The 23,550-nt window shown below is 41.2% G+C and overlaps 1 protein-coding gene across 3 annotated transcripts; it reads right to left on the bottom strand.

Moving 5' to 3' along the window:
• Window positions 1-2,980: 2,980 nt before the first annotated feature.
• On the bottom strand, window positions 2,981-23,344 carry si:cabz01021426.2. 3 transcript variants are annotated; one of them, XM_009301011.5, is made up of 4 exons: window positions 23,310-23,344; window positions 17,698-17,852; window positions 13,059-13,676; window positions 2,981-5,928 (listed from the first exon to the last, which is right to left on the bottom strand). In XM_009301011.5, exons 2-4 carry the CDS (start codon window positions 17,780-17,782, stop codon window positions 5,327-5,329), a joined length of 1,305 nt encoding a protein of 434 aa, XP_009299286.2. In that variant the 5' UTR covers window positions 17,783-17,852; window positions 23,310-23,344; the 3' UTR covers window positions 2,981-5,326. The 3 variants fall into 3 exon arrangements, with proteins under 3 accessions (XP_009299286.2, XP_073804664.1, XP_073804665.1); XM_073948563.1 differs by lacking the exon at window positions 23,310-23,344 and adding an exon at window positions 21,826-21,995; XM_073948564.1 differs by lacking the exon at window positions 23,310-23,344 and adding an exon at window positions 21,019-21,271.
• Between the last annotated feature and the right edge of the window lie 206 nt (window positions 23,345-23,550).

The raw sequence follows: 23,550 nt of genomic DNA on the forward strand, positions 1-23,550 counted from the left end.
GGCACCGACAAATCACATGACTATAAATGAGTGGGACAAAAAAACAGCAAGGTTATCTTTCCTTAGCTTTTAAATATTTCTTTAAGCCAGTGGTGTGGTCCTAAAAAAACTGGTGTACTATTACCCCCCCCCCCCCCCCCAACCCACATTTTAAGAGTAGGCAATGGTAAAGTGGTGCTTTTCTTGGCAAATTCATGATTCATTTTGTTTAGTAATTAAATTTCAGTTATAAAACGCATATAAAGAATATTTTAGCACGTTCAACTATTCAGGATGATTTATTGCACCAAAAGTCATTTCAAAGGAACATTTAGTGTACTTCAAGAGTTCGCCCTTAGCTGATGATTGATTATGAAGCTAGTTTGGCATGCTGTCCCGGGAGAGAGCCCTGAACTCGTGAGATCCTCGAGCCCGGGTCTCCCTCCCATTGCAGGGCGAGAGGGGAGTCCGATTTCAGGTAGGTCTCGAGAACTCCCCTGCTTGATAATGTAGGAAGTAATTTGATGCTGGGAAGTGTCTATGCTGTCAGTTTGCTTATGTTACATGTTTTAGGTCTGTGGGAGGAAACCGGAGAGCCCGGTGAAAACCCACGCAAACACGAGGAGAACATGCAAACTCCGCACAGAAATGCCGACCTGGCCAGGAAGTGTCCGAGCCGGTGACATTCTTGCTGTGCGGCCGTGGTGCCAACCACTAGGCCTCCGTTTTGCCCTGACAAGGAAATGGGAGGAGTAGGGGTGGAAGGGGGGAATTCTTCAAGGCAAAGATGGCTGAAGTAAGATACTCCGGTTATTTTTAGTGGTTAAGGAGTCGTCTGATTGGTAAATCAGTGTTAGCTAATGTGGACCAGGTGCTATCAATCAGAAGCACGTGCTCCTCTCGAAATTTGTTTATAAATAAACTTCACGTAAACTTTTAAACGGCTTAATTTGTGTGTATAAACGCCTGATGCCCTGTATACCCCCAGCTACACCACTGGTTATGAGCCCTGTCAATCGTCCACATTTCTGTCATATTTAATTTCCTACCTTATCGGAGAAGCAGCAGCAGGACAATCTCCCATTCACGAGTCTTTCATGCAGAGAAATGTCCTCAGGCCTTTGGATAATTCTGCATTCAGACGTTAATGTCCAAACACGTCTTTATAGAAGTTCAGTATTGTTGTTGCTGATGAAATATAACACAGAAAACACGATTTAAAAATGTTCCAATTGGCTAGATATTAATTATCAGCCATACAAACATCCCAAAGCCTCTCTACTTGACGGGTGGTCTTGCGCATCTATCATTAGCAGTTTCTTTACACTTTATACACTTACACTCCGCGTTTGCAGTTCTAATCAAATTCAAGTCCATCACGCAAAGTACTGTAGGTAATGTAATGGTTAGAGTAATGATACTTCTACACTTAGGCTGCGTCCGAAACCGCCTACTACTCAGTAGGTACTACATTTGAATTTAAACGTACAACTCAGCCGTTAGAAAAGTGCTTTCTACACAGTATGAATGTAAAAAGTATGACTGGAATTCGGACGTACTACGTCCGCCATTTTGTCATGGTCATGTGACCTACCTGCCTTAAGCCTGGTTTATACTTTTGCGTCAAGTGACCGGCGTAACCTACGGCGCATGCAACTTGCGTAGCTGTGCATTTATACTTCTGTGCACTGTCTCTGTTGGTCTGCATTAACACTTCCGAAACGCTAGTGGGCAGTGAGGTGTAAATGTTCCTCTGTGTCAAGTTTCTTCTCTGCTGTTTTGCTTTTCCTGAACACTTCCTGGATGTACAAGTGGCGCAAACTCGCTCATTTTGAGGCAGGAACTGGCGGACGTGCAGCAACTTTAACTATGAGGTAAACACAAAACAAAACTTTCCATCCGGAGCTCCTTCACGGGACTCCACACTTGCAAAGAATCGCTCCATCAGGCTCGCACCATTCACGCGGCTCTCAGTCCCGCCCAGACTCGTCAGCGCTACCAAGCCGACCAATCACAGAGCTTGCGCTACGCATCGTTGCGATGTGTAGTTACAATTTTTGAGAGGTGCACGTCAACGACGAAGGCCACGGCGAAGGGCTATGCGTCAGCACCGTAGCATACGCCAGCGTTTGACGCAGAAGTATAAATCAGCCTTTAGTTGTGTCGCTTCACTCCCATTCATGAATTCTCTCATGAGGCATCACAGGATAGAGCAGTGTGCATGGGATGTGCACTCTTGAATCTCGCCGTAAGTAGTAGGTCATCCGGGTAATTCTTGCGTACTAATTTTCGAATTCTATGAATTTGGACATACTACTCGGCTCGCATACTGATTTTGGCGTACTGTACAGTATGGAAGTATGTGGTTTCAGACGCAGCGTTAAATAGTAAACCGGGGGTGGCCAATCCTGTTCCTGGAGAGCCACCTTCCTGCAGATTTCAGTTGCTACCCATATCAAACACACCTGCACCAATTAATTAGGACCTGAACACCACGTGATAATTACAGACAGGTGTGTTTGATATGGGTTTCAACTGAAATCTGCAGGAAGGTGGCTCTCCAGGAACAGGGTTGGCCACCCCTGTAGTAAACCATCCGGGAACGTTTGGCATACTCTTTTCAACATACTACCATTTGGGAGATACTAATTCTATTTTCAAATACTATTTTGGGAATTGGGACGCAGCACAAGTGTGCACCCAAGAGAGACCGTATGTGCGGGAGGTAGGTCGAGTGTGCGTGCGAGAGAGGCCGAATGCGCATGAGGTAGGCCGAGTGTATGTACGCGAGAGACATTACTACTATTAATTACTCTAACTAATACTACTAAGTTTGTTGTTTTAAATAAACAAGCACACATTTGGTATCTGTTTAACAAAATTGATGAGTTCAGTAGTAATTAAATCTGTGAAGCTGATGAAGAAAACTGAAGAATATGTCATACATATAACCAAATAACCCACAGACAAAACAAAATAAACAGATGCACAAATGAACTGATTCAAGCCCAAATTTGATTTTTTAATTAGAGATTTTTACTAAGGAATTAAACAAACTTGTTCATTATTTTTTCCAAGTCTTTGATACGAAACAAAAGTATTTTTAGAAGTATTGCAGATCAAGTCATCAACATCCACTGCACACTCCTCCAAATCCACAGGTCGCTTTTCCACCAGGTGTCATCTTGTTAAGCTTTAAGTTGGCTTCTTCGATCCAATTACTTCTAATGTCATCCCTGATTTTCTGTGAAGCCAGGCTCACTCATTTAGGCTGCGGTCACACTGGGCTTTTTCTCCCATAGACTTCCATTCATACGCACGCGAATGCGTCAGACCGGAAACACTGGGTCATGCGTCAAGTTTAGCAGGTTGCTGCGGTGCAAAGTTCAAGCTTGGTGAACTCTGACCAGCGAAATCGCATCACTTGACTGCGTGAGACCAATCGAGGATCAAAACATGACCTCTCTGGAGAGAAATTTAAAACTTGGAGCAATTTAAATGTCAAGCTTGTCTAATCCCGCCCCTTTTCACAACGCCACACTTCAGAATATCGCATACTCAAACTCTAATGTGATCGCAGCTTTAGACTCACTTAACGTTTGTAGCATGTCAGACTGCATGAACATTTTAAGACACTCCTTCCAGAGTTTAGCTTCAACCCTAGTCAAACACACCTGATCAAGCTAATTAAAGTCTTACCAGGTGTTCTTGAAACTTGCAGTCAGGTGTGTTGAGGCAAGTTGACGATAAACTTTGCAGCATGGGAGCGCAACCCTGTTCCCGGAGATCTACCTTCCTGCAGAGTTCAACCGCGACCTTGATCAAACACACCTGTCTTTAATCACCAAGTGCTCCTTTAGATCCTACTTAAGCTGCGGTCACACTGCACTTTTCTCCCAATAGACTTCCATTCATACACATGCGATTGCATCAGACTGAAAACGCAAGGTCGTGCGGCATGTTTCGCAGTTTGCTGTGTTGTGAAGTTCAAGCTTGGTGAACTCTTGACATGTGAAATCGCATCAAATGATTGCGTGAGACCAATCAAGGTTCAAAACATGACCTCTCTGGACAGAAATTTAAAACATGGACCAATCGCTCGCTTTTTTTTTAAATGTCTAATCATCTTGTTTAATCCCACACCTTTTCACAGCGCTGTATGACAGAATTTTGCAAGCACAAATTCTAATGTGATCGCAGCATTAGTTGTGTTTGATAAGGGTTGTAGCTAACTTCTAGTGGATGGTAGAACTTCAGGAATGGGGTTGAGCACCCCTGCTTTACAGGCAAAGCGGCCCTCTAGGACCAAGAATTGTGACCCCTGCAGTAAGACCTCAGTTTTCAATGTCAAACTAAATAAGTGGTTTGAAGTTGTCGTGCTGATTGCATCATCAGATTCTGTACTCCTGTTGGTTGGTTTCTGAGGTACAATTTCATTGCAATGGTCATTCTGTGTTGAACGAGTCAAACCAACAATCAAAAATCAGGTTTTTACCAAGGATTACAGGAATCTTTTAGGATTTCCCAAATTTGTCTGGGACAACCAAATCATTTTTCTAGACTCTGATGCCAGATTCACGACGCACGCATCAATCTGCAGAAGTCCTGCAACACGAATGACTTGATTCATGCAAATGAAGTGGCGTGAGTTGAGTATTTTGGCCAATTGACGCACTTAACGTGCATATCACGCAAATTGCTCAAGTTGGAAAATCTGAACTTTAGGGGATATTTTGTGCCTCATTAACCAATCAGGAGGTTTCTCTTGTAGGGGCGTGATTATGACATAGCGCCTGTTGTTGGTGTCCTAGGGGAAATCCTCTTGCCGACACCGTTGGACAACAGTTCATCAAACTAGGCTCGGCTCAGTCTGAAGCACTGCTGAAAGCCTCCATCATCCAGATATTGCTTGTGGAGGAGTTTATGAACTCACAGGGCTGGTGCACCTCTGAATGGATCTAGTCGTTTAATCGCGGCTCTAAACTAATCGAAGCTGTTTATCAGCCTTCCTAAAGCACAGTCCATGTTAGCCATTTGGCAATGAAGCTAGAGTCACCAGGCAGACAGAAGTCCTGCCCATGATGTGAATCGGCATCTATGTTGAAGTAAATCTGACGCACGAATGAAGCGAGGAGAACTCAAAATGTTCACGCCTCTTATACGCGCGAATAGCACGATTTATTCATGCGTTCCGTGTCTGGTGTGAACACAGCATGACAGTTTCAGCTCCTTCCCAAACAACAACAAAACAACACAAGTTTGATCTGGTAAAAGTGTTACACATGAAAACTAACTATCACCTTGATTTGCAGGGACACTCTTTCCACAGTTGCCAGGTAAAAGATCGCTAATGTTTGTAAACTTTATTGTGGCTATAAAGGCCGCTTTTCTGTTTAAAAGCCTTTCCACATCCAGAGCAGGCGTAAGGTTTTTCTCCAGTGTGAACTCTCATGTGCATTTTAAGAGTGTGTTTTACAGGGAAACTTTTCTCACATTGTTGGCAATTAAAGCGTTTCTCTCCGGTGTGAAGGTTCATGTGAACTTGAAGGTTTTGCTTTTGAGTGAAACCCTTTCCGCACAAGTAACAGATGAAAGGCTTCTCTCCAGTGTGAATTGTCATGTGAGCTTCAAGGTTTTGAATTTGTTTGAAACCCTTTCCACACTTGTGACAAATGAAAGGCTTCTCTCCAGTGTGAGTTCTCATGTGAACTTCAAGGTTTTGAATTTGATTGAAACCCTTTCCACATTGCTTGCAGGTGAACGGCTTCTCTCCAGTGTGAACTCTCATGTGGATTTTAAGGTTCTTTTCATGACAGAAACTCTTCCCACAGTGACGGCACATATAAGATTTAGTTTCCTGAACTTCTTTTTTGGTCCTTAAACTGTGTTTCTGATCTACTTCCTCCATTTCATCAAGTTCTTGAGTCTCTTCTTTCAGCACCATTAGATCTGAAGTCAACAAAAAGAACATATAGGCATCAATAATGGCATTTAGGCATCAAAATCAACAACTTGCATGTTAAATTTAGTAAGCACTCTGTAATACCAAAATGTCTTTGGGCCTGTTTACACCTGGGCACATCACATGCCTTCTCTGATCACATTTGAAATCTATCACTGCCAAATCAAAATAAATTCAATCTTCAAATCCCAAACTGTATGCAAATTTAACTAGGTTACGCCCAGTAAAGCATTGGATACACCATATTTAAACATTTTACAGAAGCGTTTGCATTTAGTCATTTAGCAGACACTTTTGTGGCTCACAACTGAGGAGGCATTCAGCGATTCAACAGGAGGCAATACAACCCAAAAGTGCTACTCATACGTGGGAACTGTTAGTGATGAAAGTTATAAGAGCAAGAGCGAGGAGATTTTCTTTTTAATTAAATGCTCAGGTGTTTGTGGAGGAGATGAGTGTTTGAAGGATGTCAGAAAATCAGCAGTCCATGTGGGAATGGGCAGATCATTCCACTGGCAAGGAACATGGTAAAAAAAAGATTCTGGAAAAAGAAGAGCCTTTCTGCGAATGTACCACAGGGCCACTCACTTAGCAATAATAGACTTCTGGAGAGGATGTTAAGTTTCAAGACACTACAGAGCCACCCTAGTAGCAAAGAATTCTGGCCCAGATTTGGCATTAAGCTGGGACAGCAGGCATTCATCCGGCACTGGCATACAGCATGTGGGCCAACCATGGCCTGGGTTTGGCAGAGGTGGCACCGTCTATAATGCGGCACACAAGATTTGGGCCAGATGTAACACATAGTATTTGGCCCAGATTTAAAAAAATTGATTGTGGGCCACGTGAGTTTGGCCAGTCTTGACCCACATTTAAAACAAATTAAAATAATTTTTGATTAAATAAATCAATTCTACCAATCAGGTCGCTGAGAAAAAAACAAGGCCCATAGTGTGCCTAAAGCGCAATGCTTCATGGGTTTATCAATTTCAATCCAATCGTGACACATCAACCTATCTGGCCCAGTTCAGGCCCAGTTATGAGTTATTAACTTGGCTGAGACTTGGCCCAGATATGGTCTGTGTTTGGCCCTTGTCTGGAAGCCAGATTTGGTCCAGTCATGTGGGCCAAGCAAAACCTGATTGTGTGGGCCAGAGAAATTTTGCTATGTGGGCAGTGGCTGTTCTGTAAACAAGCATCAATGATTTCAACTTGATCTGAGCTTCAAACAGTAACCAATGCAGAGAGGTAAAGAGAGTGAAACATAGACTCACTGAAGACCAGACGGGCTGCAGTATTATGGATCACATGTAGACGTTTAGGAATGCAAGAAGAGAGTACTGTCTAAAGAGCATCACAGTAGTCCTACCAAGAAATGATGATCTTGGACATTTAGTGGACAAGACGTGCAGCATGATTGTTCATGATGGGACTGCTCTTTCTGATGTTGGAAGTGTTCTTTAAAGGGCAGCTGGATATGTAGGATCAGATGGATGGAGAAATGATAACAGAAGACATGTGATTGGATGGTACCTATCAACGTGGTGTAAATCCCTGAGGTCATAGGGACCAGGTGATGTGCTTTAGATACCTCTCATCTCCAGGCAATCCTGAAAGATTGACTATTGAGGTAAGACTCCAACCAGCAGAGTGGCTTTCCAGTACCAGCCTTGCAGAGATTAGACAGACAAAGGTAGGGGTTAAAGGGAGTAGTGCAGATTGGCTTGGTTGTGAGAGGACAGGTCTTATATTGACCTTATTCTCCGCAGACGAGTGGGCGCTGCCATTTGAACCTTTTTGGCACGAGACTTCCGGTCTCATTCATTTTTAGACATTAAAAACGGCTCGTTTCGCTGTTTGATGTTGCAAACTGATATTTCCTTGATATATTATTCTACTTGGTCTGTATAGTCATGCAAACATTTGTTTGTAGAGCAAGTAGTTTGACCGTTTTTTGCCGTTTATTATTCCTTGTCATTTCTCCCATAGGCCACTGAAACAGAAGTTCTAAGACAATCGCGAAAACAGGCACACTTCCGCATTTTAGAATAAGGTCAAAAGGCAGGATGTTAAAGTGGAAGTTAATATCCAGAATTAAGAACTTGGTGGGTGAGAGAAGAGAAGATGTAATTAAAGAGGAGAAGCATGTAGAGGACAGAGAGCACAGATAATGTCTAAAAGACATGTGGAAAGTAATGCCAAAGTGATCAGAAGTGTGCTGAAGTTTTTGAACTGCAATGTCTTGTATAAAGAAGGCTCAGTTTAAAGCCAGACTTATGTGTATTTGTCGAAAGCTGCCTGAAGTACACCTATGAACACACACCCAGGGAGTAGTTAAGGGTTTGGTGCCTTGCTTGAGGGGATTACCCTGAGACATTTTTGAGCCAGGTTTTGAGGTGGATATTCCCAACAACAATCCCTATCGGTAGCTGGGCTTGAACCTACAACCTTTGGATTGCAAGTCCAACTCTCTACTACAAGCAGGCTTTTAGATTAGATTAGATTCAACGTTATTGTCATGACACATATACAAGTACAAAGCATGAAAGCATTAAAAAGCTCCTCCATGAACCGTCACCTTATCGTTGTGGATGGAATTGAATGCCTGAATGATCCAAAGAGCTCAGTCTTAGGTGACTGAGTACAATAACATTAGCCGCGTTTCCACTATCGCGCCTAAAGCGAGCGAGCCAAGGCCAGTGGCGTTTCCACTGTCACTTCCGGGGCCTAATCGGGCCAAAGCGGGGCTTTCTTGGGGAAAGCGGCCGGCCTTTTTCGGCCCGCCGAATACCTTGGGCCAAGGGGGACCAGCTGGGGCTTCGGGGCGGAGTGAAAGGAGAGGCGGGCAGTTTTCTGATCGCACATGAGTACATGCACCAAACAAATAAAGAAATAAGGGAAAGAAAACATCTAGCCTTATAGTCTGGGGTCTTTTTGCGTATGATCGCCCTTATGTTTCCCTTTTAAATGTAAGGCTGCTGCATAAAATAATAAAGTAGTTTTAATTTATAGTGACGTTCTTTGCTGCGTCCTCCTTTGTTTCAATAACACATAATATTTACACCATATTAAAACACAGCAGACAGTAAAGGTTTTCGAGAGTTTTTTGTCAAGTTTAAAATGTTTGTTTGTGCGCGTTTAATGCCTGTATGTGTGTGTGAGACCGGGCAAAAGCGCTCCTTCACAGCTCTGTTGATGCCACGAGCGGCTTTTTTCTTAATAGATAATACACAATTTAAATACAACAGAAGGACATAAAACTTAACAAAATACGTGCCCACTTTCGTAGACTTTAAACAATATAGTGTCATATCTTGATAAAATAGCCTAAGCTATAATGAAATATAATTAAAAAAATTACAAATATCGGATATATATAAAAATCGCATTAAATAAATAATTAAACCAATATAAAATAAACAAAAGCTAGCTATATGTAGGTAGCCTATATACAATACATAAATCAAACCGTTTTAAAGCCACATATAGCCTAACTTTCATTTTACAAAGACCTGTCTGAAAAAAAAGATTTTCGATATTTTATAAAAACAATTAACACCGGAGAAGGTTTGAAATATTATTTATAAAGTATTTGGATACGATGATATAAATCAAATCGCGCAAACAGAGCATTATTTGGGTGAGTGAAAGCAGAATCTCCTATACCTTTTTTTCTGTCACTCAGTCCTGCGCAGCGCTCTCTACTTTAAACGCATATGAGGGAAAGCCCAAACACAAAATGTGTTTTATATCCTCAAACAACTGTTTATGTTTTTATATGACGTGGTTACATTTATAATTGACACTTTAAATGAAGAGCTTTAGTGAATAGCTGCTGAGCGCAACAAATATGGCTATATTTTATTAGGCTACTCGCTCTTGTGCTGAAACACTTAACACGACGTCTATCAAAACGAGGATGTTATAAAATACATGCCATATCGAGTTATAAAGGAGAATTTCTGTGACTTTTTATTATGGATGTGTGCGCTCTCTGTGTTGGGTCCCTGCGTTCGGCGAGGGCAGTCGATGCACAATGCCAACAGTCGGTCGGCGAGTAAACAAATGTCATGAATGGAAATACACAGGTCTGTGCGTATAAACATTTCATGTACTGCTGTACAGTAACGTGTCATTTGTTTGTTTCGGTTGTCTTCATTTTAATGGTTTCGTTTCGTGATGATTCTATGGTGTGCTTTATCTGCCTAATTCCCACTGAAGTGGGCGGGTTGTGTGACGTTTGATTCGGGGATGTTCTGTGGCCGGTGTTTGCGTGACGCGCTGTGAGCTATTAGCGCGACAGTGGAAACGCAACATGATTTCGGCCCCATTTCTCAACCTCCCGGGCTATTGGCCCGGCCCGGCCCGATTAAAGCCCTGGCTCGCACTGGCCCGATAGTGGAAATGCGGCTATTAAGGACCATGACATTGCCCACTATGACACAGCCTGGGCCCCACCCTGGAGCCTGACCTGGGGTTGGGGCTTATATGGAAGCCGTCCGGGCTTAGCCCAAAGGAGTAAAGTGGGACCATCCTCCTGCAGGCCCACCACCTGTAGGGGGAGCCGTGAGGGGTCAGAGCATTGTGGTGGTTGAAGGTTATGACTACGACAACCTGATTGTCAGGCCCAGAAACTGGAGACATGGAATGTCACCTCACTGGAAGGGAAGGAGCCCGAGATTGTGCAGGAGGTGAAACGGTACCGACTAGAGATAGTTGGGCACTGTGGTTTGTGCCTACGGGCCAAACACCAGTGCAGAGTACCCGGCCTTCTTGGAGTCCTTGGGAGGGGTGCTGGAAGGTGCTCTGACTGAGGACTCCAATGTTTTACTGGGGGACTTCAATGCCCACGTGGGTAATTACAGTGATACCTGGAGAGGTGTGATTGGGAGGAACGGCTTCCCTGATCGGAATTGGAGTGGTGTTTTGTTATTGGACTTGTGTGCTAATCACAGTTTGTCCATAACGAACATCATGTTTGAGCATAAGGGTGTCCAACAGTGCACATGGCACCGGGACACCTTAGGGTGGAGGTCAATGACCGACTTTGTTGTTGTATCATCTGATCTCCAACCGTACGTCTTGGACACTCAGGTAAAGAGAGGGACAGAGCTGTCAACTGATAACAACCTGGTAGTGTGGTGGATCCACTGACAAGAGGGAAAGCTGGACAGACCTGTCAGGCCCAAGTGTATTGTGGGGGGTCCTCTGGGAACATCTGGCTGTAAAGTCAGAGGGATTTTTAACTCTCACCTCTGGAAGAGCTTTGACTAGGTCCCGAGGGAGGCTGGAGACATGGGGACAGAGTGTTCCATGTTCTCTGAGGCCATTGTTAACATGGCCGTGAGGAGCTGTGGCCGTAGGGTCTGTGGTGCCTGCCACCTAAAGGAGGAGTCCTACAGGGCTTGGTGGCTTGCAGAACTTCAAAGGCAGCTGATTAGTACCGACAGGCCAAGCGTGCTGTAGCCCGGGCAGTTGCGGAAGCAAAACTCAGAGAAACATGGAGGAAGACTATGGGTTGGCCCCAAAGAGGTTCTGGCAAACTGTCCGGCGCCTCAGGAGGGGAAAGCAGCTCCATATTGACACTATTTACAGCGGAGGTGGGGACCTGTCGACTTAAACTGGGGATATTGTCGGAAGGTGGAAGGAATACTTTTAGAATCTCTTTAACCCCACCGACATGTCTTTCATTGAGGAAGCAGAGACTGGGGATGCAGGGGTGGACTCACCCATCACCCAAGCTAAGGTCACTGAGATAGTTTGCAAGCTCCACAGTGGCAAAGCAGCGGGGGTGGATGAAATTCACCCTGTGCATCTTAAGTCTCTGGATGTTCTGGGGCTGTCTTGGCTGACACGTCTCTACAATATCGCATGGAGGTCAGGAACAGAACCTCTGGACTGGGCAACTGGGGTGGTGGTTCCCATTTTTAAGAAGGGAAACCGGAGGGTGTGCTCCAACTATAGGGGATCACACTCCTCAGCCTCCCAGAGAAAGTCTATGCCAGGGTACTGAAGAGGAGTATCCGGACGATGGTAGGATGCAGGAGGAACAATGCGGTTTTATTCTTGGTGCAGACTTATTCCCAGTGCATGTTGGACTCCGGCAGGGCTGCCCTTAGTCACCAATTCTGTTCATAATTTTTATGGACAGAATTCCAAAGCACAGCCTTGGGCTGGAGGGGGTGCAGTTCGGGGAACACAGGATTTCACAGGATTTATTTTTTTTGGCTTTATAGAACATGGACCTTCAGCATGCACTGGAGTGCAGAGTGTGACGTGGCTGGGATGAGAATTAACACCTCCAAGTCCGGGGCTATGATGCTCCACCGGAAAACAGTGGCTTGCCATCTCCAAGTTGGAAGAAAGTCCTTACCCCAGGTGGAGGAGTTCAAGTATCTTGGTGTTTTGTTCATGAGTAAGAGAAGGATGTAACTTGAGATTGGCAAGCAGATTAGTGCAGTGGCAGCAGTAATGTCGTCGATGTAATAGTCCGTTGTGGTAAAGAAGAAGTTGAGCCGAAAGGCAAAGCTCTCAATCTACTGGTCAATCTACATTCCTACTCTCACCTATGGTCATGAGCTTTGGGTCTCGGATTCAAGCGGCCGAATTCATTTTTTTCCGCAGGGTGGCAGGCCACACTGTTATGGATAGGGTGAGGAGCTCTGTGACCTGGAAAGAGCTCGGAGTAGAGCCGCTGCTCCTCCACATCCAGAGAAGTCAGCTGAGGTGGCTCAAGCATCTGTTTCGAATGCCTCCTGGACGCCAACCTAGGGAGGTGTTCCAGGCATGTCCCAGCAGAAGGAGGCCTCGGGGAAGACCCAGGACACGCTGAAGGGACTATGTCTCTCGGCTTGTCTGGGAATGCCTCGGGATCCCCCCGGAGAAGCTGGAGGAAAAGTCTGGGGAAAGTGAAGTCTGGGGTTCTCTTCTAAGACTGCTGCCCCCGCGACCCGGCCCCAAAAAAGCAGTAAAAAATGAATGAAAATACAAAGCAACGAATTGCAGTTTAAGTTTAACCAGGTTATAAAGTTCTAAGTTATAAAGTGCAGTTATAGAAAAACTACGATATTTACAGATGGATGGATTTTTTTTTTTTACAGATGGAAATATCTCTAACCTTTGTGGGTTCTCATGTGGCAATTCAGGCTGCTTTTCTGTGTAAAACACCTGTCACATTCAGAGCAAGTGTAAGGTTTCTTTCCAGTGTGAATTCTCATGTGAACGTGAAGGTTTTGCTTTTTAGTGAAACTCTTTCCACACTTTTGGCAGATAAAAGGCTTCTCTCCAGTGTGAACTCTCATGTGGTCCATAACGTGTGCTTTTTGACTGAAACCCTTTCCACATTTTGGGCAAGTAAACGGCTTCAGACCAGTGTGAATTCTCATGTGAACTTTCAGGTTTTGGTATCGAGTGAAACACTTTCCACATTGCTGGCAGGTAAAATCTTTCTCGCCAGTGTGAACTCTCATGTGAGCTGTGAGGTTTTGATTCCGAGAAAAACACTTCCCGCACTGTTTGCAGGTGAACGGCTTCTCTCCAGTGTGAACTCTCATGTGGGTTTTAAGATTTTGTCTATGTCTTAAATGCTTCCCACAGTGACAGCACTTGAATTTAGATTCGGTTTCCTGATCTCCTTCTGTGGATTTTTCATCAGTCCGTAAATCTTGTGTTCTATACTGATCTATTTCCTCCATTTCATTAAATTCTTGAGTCTCTTCTTTCAGCACCATTAGACCTGAAGCAAACAAATAAATAATTAGCCACAGTTTAAACACGCAAAGCAACACACTTGAACATAAATATAATGTTAGCTTGTTATGTTAATATTAACGTACATTTCCTGCTAACATTTGAGCACTGTTGGGCACAGTTTAAACAGTGCTGATTAACCATTGTGTTCACATACTCAACAGAAATGACTGATTGGATGTGAAGGTCATCAGTTCGCTGAACTCACCACTGTTTACTGAATGTAACCACAGACACAGGGACAATCGAACAGTGTGTAAGACTGCGCTCAACAGCGCTCAAATGTTAGCAGGAATGAAAACTTTTAAAATGACTTTACTGATTAGCCTCACTTCCACTGTTAGACCAGTGCAAGCAAGCGCTTTTATCAAGCCGGGCCGTGCCAATAGCCCAGGAGCTTGACCAGTGAGGCCGAAATCATGTCACATTTCCACTGTCGGGCTAGTAGCTCGCAGCACGCCACGCAAACCCCGTCCCCAGAACATCCCCCAAATCAAATGTCACACAACCCGCCCAGTTTCAGCCGGAATCAGGCAGATAAAGCACACCATCGCATCATCACGAAACAATTAAAATGAAGACAACCGAAACAAATGACATGTAACTGTACAGCATTACAATATGTCTATATGCACAGGCCTGTGTATTTTCATTCATTATATTTGTTTACTCACCGACCGACTATTGGAATCGTACATCAAGTGGTCTCGCCACTAACGAAGGGAACCCAGTGCACCATCCATAATATAAAACCACAGAATTTCTCCGTTAATAACTCGGTATAAAACGTATTTTAGAAGATCCCCTTTGGGTAGACGCCATCAAACATTTTGCCCAAATGCTCCGGGGAGAAAAAATTTCCCTGGGCTATATTAACAGGTAATCCCCCTTAATTTAAGAGAGTAATTTAAGGATGTTGCATATTATTCGGCATGTTATTCAACAATTTTAAGTTACTTGCTGTGTAGTGTAAATTAGGGCTGCAACAACCAATCGATTACTAAAAGCGTTGGCAACGAATTTCATATTCGATTCATCATGTCGTGCGACACAGGGACGTTTGTTTAATTAAAAAAAACTAAGTGAGTGCAAAGCGGAGTGAACGCAATCTGCCTCTCTCGCGCACTGATGCCAGTAGAGTTCGGTGCCCATATAGACAGGACAGAGCAAAAAAAACGAGCAAGAAAAAATACATGGCCAAGGCAGAAAAATCGGTGCGACCCCAGTCATCCAAGATGTAGGAGCATTTCACACTGAATAAACAAATTAAGTGCACCACGGCAGTGACCCAGTACCTAAAACGCAAACATGTTGACGTTTTTGATAAGGAGGAAGAGAGCAACAGCAAAGTAAATCAATACAGAATCCTACTTTTGTTCCGTTTTGAACCTAATGTCTCTGGTGCTGGTGTTTACTTGTTATCCAGCTTGACAAGCAGGACGTGAAAAATTCCGACTGAGCTTTGGTGCGTTGGCTGATGCTGAGCCAGAGAAAGAAGTGCCATATTATCACAATTATGCAGTGTTTTTACCCACCCAATGCTTATTTTATGTTTTAGACAGTAAATACACACAAGTATCAGTAAAACAATAGATTTAGAGTTTGTAAAACACACAAGAAAGTCTAACAATCCATTCAAATATAATTTGCCGATGTGTATTATTCATATCAGATACACGTAGTGAAAGTAACAATAAAGTTCAGCCTATTTTTCTCCCAGCTGCCAGCCACTTGCTTGCATGCATTTCGGGAGTAACTGATGAATTTACGTGCTGAATCCTGCGAGCTAAACCAGCAAACGCTAACGGTGGAGGAGAAAACTCGCACGGTTTTAAAAATACACGTTTACTGTGTCACAAAAAAAAGTTTTAACAGTTTTCAGACGTGAATGTAGTCGTTTTAAACTCGAATCGACAGTTTATTCACAAAGATAGCGCGTCTTTGACGATGTGCCTCAGCTTATGCGGACTCCCAGCCTGCCAGCGGGAGCTCGGTCATCATCTCCCCCACCGAGAGCAACTTTACTTCGGCCAGTCCATCTCGGATGTACTGCTGGATCTCATCTCTCCATTGTGGTTAAAATATGATATTTAATACATCTTGTGCATATCTAACAGACAGTTTTTGGTCTTTTAAATCTATTATTTGCTCTCAGGTGTATTATTTTGTTATCTTTTATAATTGACTTTAATTATGTTAACCGTGTTGTACGTGGTTTGTATTTGTTTACCAAATGGTTTGACGTAATCGTTATTTCTTATTGTGTATATACTTGTATAATGCCCATTGAAGTTTATTAAATCTGATAATCAAAAACGTTCCTGTGTATAATAACCTATTTTACTTCACATTTATATGAATTTATGTTTACATTTTTTTTAACCAAAAATGTAAACTTATAATATTATTTTAATATTAATTACAGGGTTGTGCTTTATATAATTAAATAATTTTGTTGTTAATGTACAGTGAAACTGATGAATCCATGGTGAGGTAAGTTCAGTGACGTTATAAAGTACACTGCCGTTCCATTTGACCCGACTTGTGTCCTCGCGTCCTCGGGAGTTTGTTCTTCCAAGTCGGAACTTGGCAAGTCTGAACTTCCAAGAACGCAAGTCCGAACTTTGCATACATGATATTGAGGGTGCTTTCACACCTGTGAATCGATTCAGTTGTTCCGAAACAGAGATTACAAAGGTTACATTGTTGCTCTTTGCTCTTGGAGCGGTTCGCTTTCACACTGCAAAGTTTCTAATCGGACAAAAAGAGCTAAAACAAGTCACGTGCGAGTAAACTCTCCTCACGTTGGTCAGAGTGTCAGGGTTTATTTTGCAGCGTCCTGCTAAGCTGTCAGGAGAGGTGGTGGTTTGGTGGTGATTGACAGGGTGCGCGCGCGACGTGTCTGAGGAAAGATGCGGTGGGGAGGGGTTGAGAAGGGTGCGCGACGATGCCTATTTGAGGACCAGGAGGGAGACGCGAGATTACACTCGTTTGCTGGCATCCGGAGAGTCGCAAAACTTCCCGCCATACTCATAATTCTCTCTTCATATAGCCGTATGCCTATTACATATCCATAAAACACTGTGATATAACCGCGCTCGGATCGGATCGCTTTCTCACTGTAATCGAACCGCTCCAGGGTTCGTTTCAATCGAGCCGAGACCACCTCACTCAAGTGATCTCGGATTGATTACTTTGGCGCGGAACAGAGCGCGATTGCCCTGTTCACATATGCCAAATGAACCGCGCCAACTGGGCAAACGAGACACGTTCCAAAACAAAAGTGTAGGTGTGAAAGCACCCTAAGAAACAGCCATAATCTTTAAAACTCACCAGGGCGGTAATAAGCAGAAAGACCCCTAGCCTTTAAGGTCTTTTATGGAATATCTTAAACTGACCAGTTATATGTTTTTCTTTCCCTTACTTAATTTTTTGTGACACATGTACTTGTGTGAAATCGGAAAACTAGTGTGATGGCGTCACGCCATCTTTACCGAACTCGGCCAAATGCCACCTCTCCTTTCACTCCGCCCCAAAGCCCCAGCTGGCCCTCTTTGCCTCAAGGTATTTGGCGGGCCAAAAGAGACCGGCCGCTGGCCCTGAGGAAACACCCCTTTGACCCGATCAGGCCCCGGAAGAGACAGTGGAAATGCGACTGGCCCTGGCACGCTCGCTTTAGCTTTACCATCACATGGTAAAAGTGCCACACCTTAAATGTTTTCAGTTTAGTTCCAACCCTAATTAAACACACCATATTAAACTAATTGAGTTCGTCAGGCTTGTTTAAAACCTCAAGGTAAGTGTGTTGAAGCAGAGAGCTAAAGTGTGCAGGGCTGTGGCCCTTCAGGAACTGAGTTTGACACCCCTGCCCTAGACTAACATTAAGGTGTTGAAACAATGAATAAACTCAGTTGACTGATGTGCACTGATAGTTGCCTTATACCACTGTTTATTTCTGCCTTGTGTTTAAATTCATTACATTTACGATAATCTCTCTGAAAACCCACCTGTTTGTTCCTCGTGATCTTCTTGTTTCAGTGTGAACACTTCTGTGATCCTCAGATCTTCACTCTCCTGTTTAATAAACGCCATCTTTGAGTTTTTTCACCTCAAACAGCTCCTGGCGATGCGAGGGAGTCAGTCATTTACGGCTTTAAATCACCTGTTAGGAGAAAAAACAACATTAAAAACTAGCTCTACAAATGTGCACACTAAGCCATGTTGTAGAAGACATTAAAGCGTTAGAAGCTGCGGCTGTTATTTTTTTCTTGTATTGTGACGCAGTTTCTAGAAAAACGGAATATTAATAACTGAGAAAACAATGGGCGTGGCTTGTTATTACTACTGCGAGCTGATTGGATGCAGTAAAGTAGCCATTTAATTTAGATAGTTAGGGAAAAGGGTTTGGGGAGAGTTATTACAGCCTAAAGGCTCGTACACACCAGGATGCTTTTCGATGGCATTTATCGTCAGCGTTTTTCGAGTCGATTTACCGGATTCAAACCTAAGCGATTTTCACTGGCGTCGAGCAGAAGAGTATGCAAAAACCACTCCTTGACGTTAGATGGCGCTACACAATTTAATGTCATGACTGTGTTTGTCCACCAGATGCCACTGTAGTTCGGCAGCAACCCCCAGTGAACTACAGTGGCTCTAGAACTACATTTCCATACATTCTTTCGCGCCCACACCCGGTCTGTCATCTACACTGATTTACAACCACAGCTGTCTCCGTTCTCTGTTGATTACCTGGACTACATATTCAGTCATTTATCCTCTGTTTGTCAGTTGGTCGTTGTCGTCCTTGGTATGTTGTTCCTGATCTTGTTATAGTCTAGTTCTTAGTTTCTTGTTTTGTTTGTTTGTTTGCCATTTTGTTACTTTGCACTTTGGATTTTTTGTCACTTCTCTGCACTATACATAAATTAAAACTGCACTTGGATTATACACCTGTTTTTGTTCCTGTTCTTGATCACTCTAACGTGACATTTTTAAGCTTTTGACACCTGCGTGTAACCCAAAATAAGAAGACAAAGTTTGAAAGTGGATGGTTCAAGTAGCATCTCTAGCGAGTGAAGAAATGATTATTGTTCACAAGAGCAATAAGCAGCTCCACGTTCATATCGCCTCTGGGCATCTTCTTCAATGTGCTCGCATTGACAGATTTGCGCTTGAGCGCCTCCAAGTGCTGTTCCCTGTAACTGCAGCAGCTGCGTGCACATGAACAAAAGTGGCAATCTGATTGGTGGAGAAGTTTCAGTTTGTTTATCTTTCTTGTATTTCTTGAACAGTTAAAATAACACTTGTGCAATTTTTGATTTTTTTTTCCCTCAAAGTAGTACTATTAAATAAAATAAAATAACATTTAATAACTGTAAAATACTTACAGTAGTAATGAAAGTAACATTATAATACCGTAGTTCTGAAGGGTTTTGATGCTGTGCGTCAAAACAAAAAAACGAGCATGAGGCGTTTCTTAAAAAATGATGCTTTTACACCTGGGGTCCGTTCTTCGTACCTCGCTTAAATGATCTAAGATGATATGGCAGATCCTGGATCTTTTCATCTTGATAACTGATCTCTGGCTAATTTGGTTCTTCAAACAAGTTCGCGAATCAGATTAGAATGTCTGGATGAACTGATCTGAGATCGCTGCGTGTGTTGTGAAGGACAGATCTATCGATCCTCGAAATCATGATCAGCAATGCAACGATTGGCTGACGGCACAGCAGCGTAATGACATCATCTGATTAATATTCAATTATCCATGTGAGCAAAATTACATCATATTAGCAGTAAACGGCTTGTTAAATATGATTCGCAATAACTTTCCACATTTGTTGTGAACTGCAGGCTTTACACTTTCATGTGTCAAGAGTATTCATCATGTATTTCAATGCATATCAGTGTATTTAGTTCTACATTTAGAAAATATCTTCTTTATTACAGTAGCCGTTTTTTTAATCGGATGTTTACAAAAGCATTTTGATATTGGTAAAGGCGTCTGCAACTTTTGTGAAGCATAATCACCGGCATATTAACTGTCAAAACATGTTTATGACTGCATAAATTTATTATTGCTTTTAAAAAAAAAAGTCACATATTGTCAATTTTTATTATACACAATTTGTACTAAAGCGATCTAAAAAGTTTATATCAATAAGTTTTCTCTTTGCACCACCAGGTGGCAGTCTTTGTACTTTCATTTCGAGGGTGCAGTTGCATACGTTTTATTAATATGTATAACTTTATTTATTTTATTAATGACTATAACTCTATATACATAGTTTAAAAATATGTACCATTTTCCCAAGTGTATATAACTACTACTGTTAGAAAATATCAGAATTCAGAACATACTTTCTCTATTATCTTTGCTTGAACTGAGCCGATCTAATCCTGTTTATATGAATTGAACCTGCTCCCGATCAGGTTTAAGCTAGCAGAACTGTTGCTATGACAACAACTCTCAGATCAGCTTTGAAGAACGAAATGATCCTGGATCGTGTCAAATCGTCAATATCCAAATCCAGCTAACTAAGTAATCCACGTACGAAGAACGGACCCCTGCCGTTTTGCAATATTGCAAGGCAATCAGTTAATCAGATTCAAGAACCCAGGCCCGTAGCCAGCCTTGTGAAAGGGGTGGTTCTTTTTTTTTTTTTTCCTCAAACAGTGGACCTTTTCGCAATTATACGCCTCAGTTTCTATTAAACTTTAAGATTTAAATACTCCATTTTAGTGACATTTTTTGCTGGAGTAGCTAGTCAGATGTCATCATAACCACACTTTTTGATGTACTAAAAATATTTCTTAAAAAAAAACTGCAATAAAAACAAGACTAATTTTTAAAATTTAAAAAAAAAAATTTAATTTATGACATCATATTTCATTAGGAAAAAATAGGAATCTGTTAAAGTTTTAAAGTAAAAAAAACTGTAGCCTACTGTCATTTATTAGACAAAAAAATAAAAAATAACTGGCCAGAACATTCGAGTCTCCTCAGTCATAATTTGGCCATTTCAATAAAAAAAAATAATTAAAACAATAATAATAATAACAATAATATTAAAACAATAATAATGAATTCTTCAGAATTTTTATGCCTCTTTGGTAAAAAAAAAAAAAAAGTACATTTAAATTCCTGGATATAAACGATAGCCAAAATATATTCAAATGAATTGAATATGGTCCACTTCTGGTGCTTCACACCTTTTTATTGCTCATTTTTATTTCAGAAATAATGTCCAAGATTTAGAATAAAAGTTACATGTAAAATGTTTTCTCTGTTTAAAAACAATACAGTAGTGAAAGAAGACTTCACTTACGTCAGATAATAGTCGAAGCAACAGCCGACAGAAGATTCCCTTTGGTCTTAAAGCCTTTTTTGATGGATATGTCCATTATTTATGATGACAGAGCAGTCAAAATAGGACAAATGTGCTCATGTTATTGACCTTATTCTAAAATGCGGAAGTGCGCCTGTTTTCGCGATTGTCTTAGAACTTCCGTTTCAGTCGCCTTTGGGAGAAATGACTAGGAGTAATAAACGTCAGAAAACGGTCAAACTACTTGCTCTACAAACAAATGTTTGCATGACTATACAGACCAAGTAGAATAATATAACAAGGAATTATCAGTTTGCAACATCAAACAGCGAAACGAGCAGTTTTTAATGTCTAAAAATGAATGGAAGTGAATGAGACCGGAAGTCTCGTGCCAAAAAGATTCAAATGGCAGCGCCCGCTCGTCGGCAGAGAATAAGGTCAATAGGACAAATTCTGGACTTTTGTCAGTGAGGAGTGGGTCTTTCAAACCACCCGAACCCCATCTGTTTACAGGCCTGTAAAGTTCAACACGTTTTATGCTTATAGTAAACATGTTTTAATAGAATTTTGGCTGTAAAAGCGCACCTACAGGTGTTTCAGGTGCAGGTCAGATTTTTTTCCAGGTCATAATTTATTTTATTTATAATAATTGTGTCTAAAAACTGATAATAACTGTCCAGTTTCATCTGGAATGCATCCCAGATCACCATCTGAAGTGGTTTGAGCGATCAGATTTATATCCGTTCAGAATAAAACTAATAAAGTGGCCAAACAGCCTCAAAAACACAGACGTTACGGGATTAGCACCTTTTGTTGTGAAGTGACATCTGACGGCTGAGAACTCCGCATGCCGTTTAATCCTTCGTCAGACAGATATTAAAAAAAAAAAAATGGCAAAAATAAGAAAAGGGAGGTCTTGTACTGGACAAGTCAATAAATATACAGGACGCCTTGGCTAATGCAGCCAGTTAGCCTAGAACCTCATGGATAGGGGCAGATTTTCATCTGTTAGGAAGCTAGTAACTTTAGCCTTACCCTGTTTGGCAGTCTTTTAAACACATGGTCAATATTTTGCGATAATGACGCCACTGCCTGCCTCTTGCTTTTTTCGACCCACAGCGTTACTCAGTATAGATGTCACATTAAAGATTCAAATGTTACTCCTTAGTGGGTTATTTCGTGACTTGTGTCACATTATTGTGGCTTTTAGGCTCAATGGGATTCGAATTACTAGCCAGAGTTATTTAAAATGACACTTTATTACAATAGGTATTCAATATTAATATTTTATATAATAATAAATTACATCAAATAATTAAAAGGACAAATTCTGGACCTGAAACCTTTATAAATATATATATATATATATATATATATATATATATATATATATATATATATATATATATATATATATATATATAAAGCTTGTGGCCTGTAAAATAAAAATGTAACCAGAAATAAGTTATAAATATAACTAAACAAAACTAAATTGTTTAAATAAATAACATGACCTGTAATACAATTGTTACAACCATCAGTCGTAAGAGATAATTTTACAGAAAAATGCAACGATAATGTCAATAACATTTAATTGCCTTTTAAAATAATACAGTATGTTAGGTTGTGTGTTATACATGCCAAATTTTAACCAATTTCCGTGGTAATAATAACTTATTTATTATTAACCTAATGTTATTTTCACAAAATCAGACACGCAGACTCTTTTGTTGCTAGGCTAGTGATTTGCAGTTGGTTTGTAAACAATGTCTGCTGCATTTACACTCGAAAGAGTGATTCATTAAAAAAACCGAATACATAAATGATCTCCTGATTGTGTTTAAAAATGATACTTAAATTTACAATTCAGAATACATATTTTATGTTTTGTTCGATCAAATAAATCGTTGGCACTCTCTCAACCAATTAAAGCTCTAAAAATTATTTGTACGTTTATCATTTATCTGGTCTTATTTGACTACTTATATGCTCTGTTTGAGCACCTATAAAAGAAGCAACATAAAGAAAATGTGTTTCATTTGACTCCTCTCTCTTACCATTAAACTTATAGTGAACGAGTTCGTCTTTAAGAAACAAAAACAGACGCAACTTTACTGTTACTCGTATTTTCATTCATTACATCACTTAAAGCTCTGCGTGTTGACTTCAGAAGCCGTTCAGACATGCAGCAATGCTTCTAAAGTGATAACAACGTGTTTAACTGTTAAAAGTGCTTCAAAAATCTACACTAAAAGCTATTAAAGCGTTATAACAAGAGCTTCATAACAAACCTTCATCCAGCCGCTTCACAACAGCTTCACAGAGCGGAGCAGTCACATATGAAGTTCAAAATAAAAGTCCTATTCACAAGATTATATATATATATATATATATATATATATATATATATATATATATATATATATATATATATATATATATATATATATATATATATAAATAAATATACACACACATATATATATATATATATATATATATATATATATATATATATATATATATATATAA

The sequence above is a fragment of the Danio rerio genome, chromosome 4 (genome assembly GCF_049306965.1).
Source record: "Danio rerio strain Tuebingen ecotype United States chromosome 4, GRCz12tu, whole genome shotgun sequence".
NCBI classification, from domain to species: domain Eukaryota; kingdom Metazoa; phylum Chordata; class Actinopteri; order Cypriniformes; family Danionidae; genus Danio; species Danio rerio.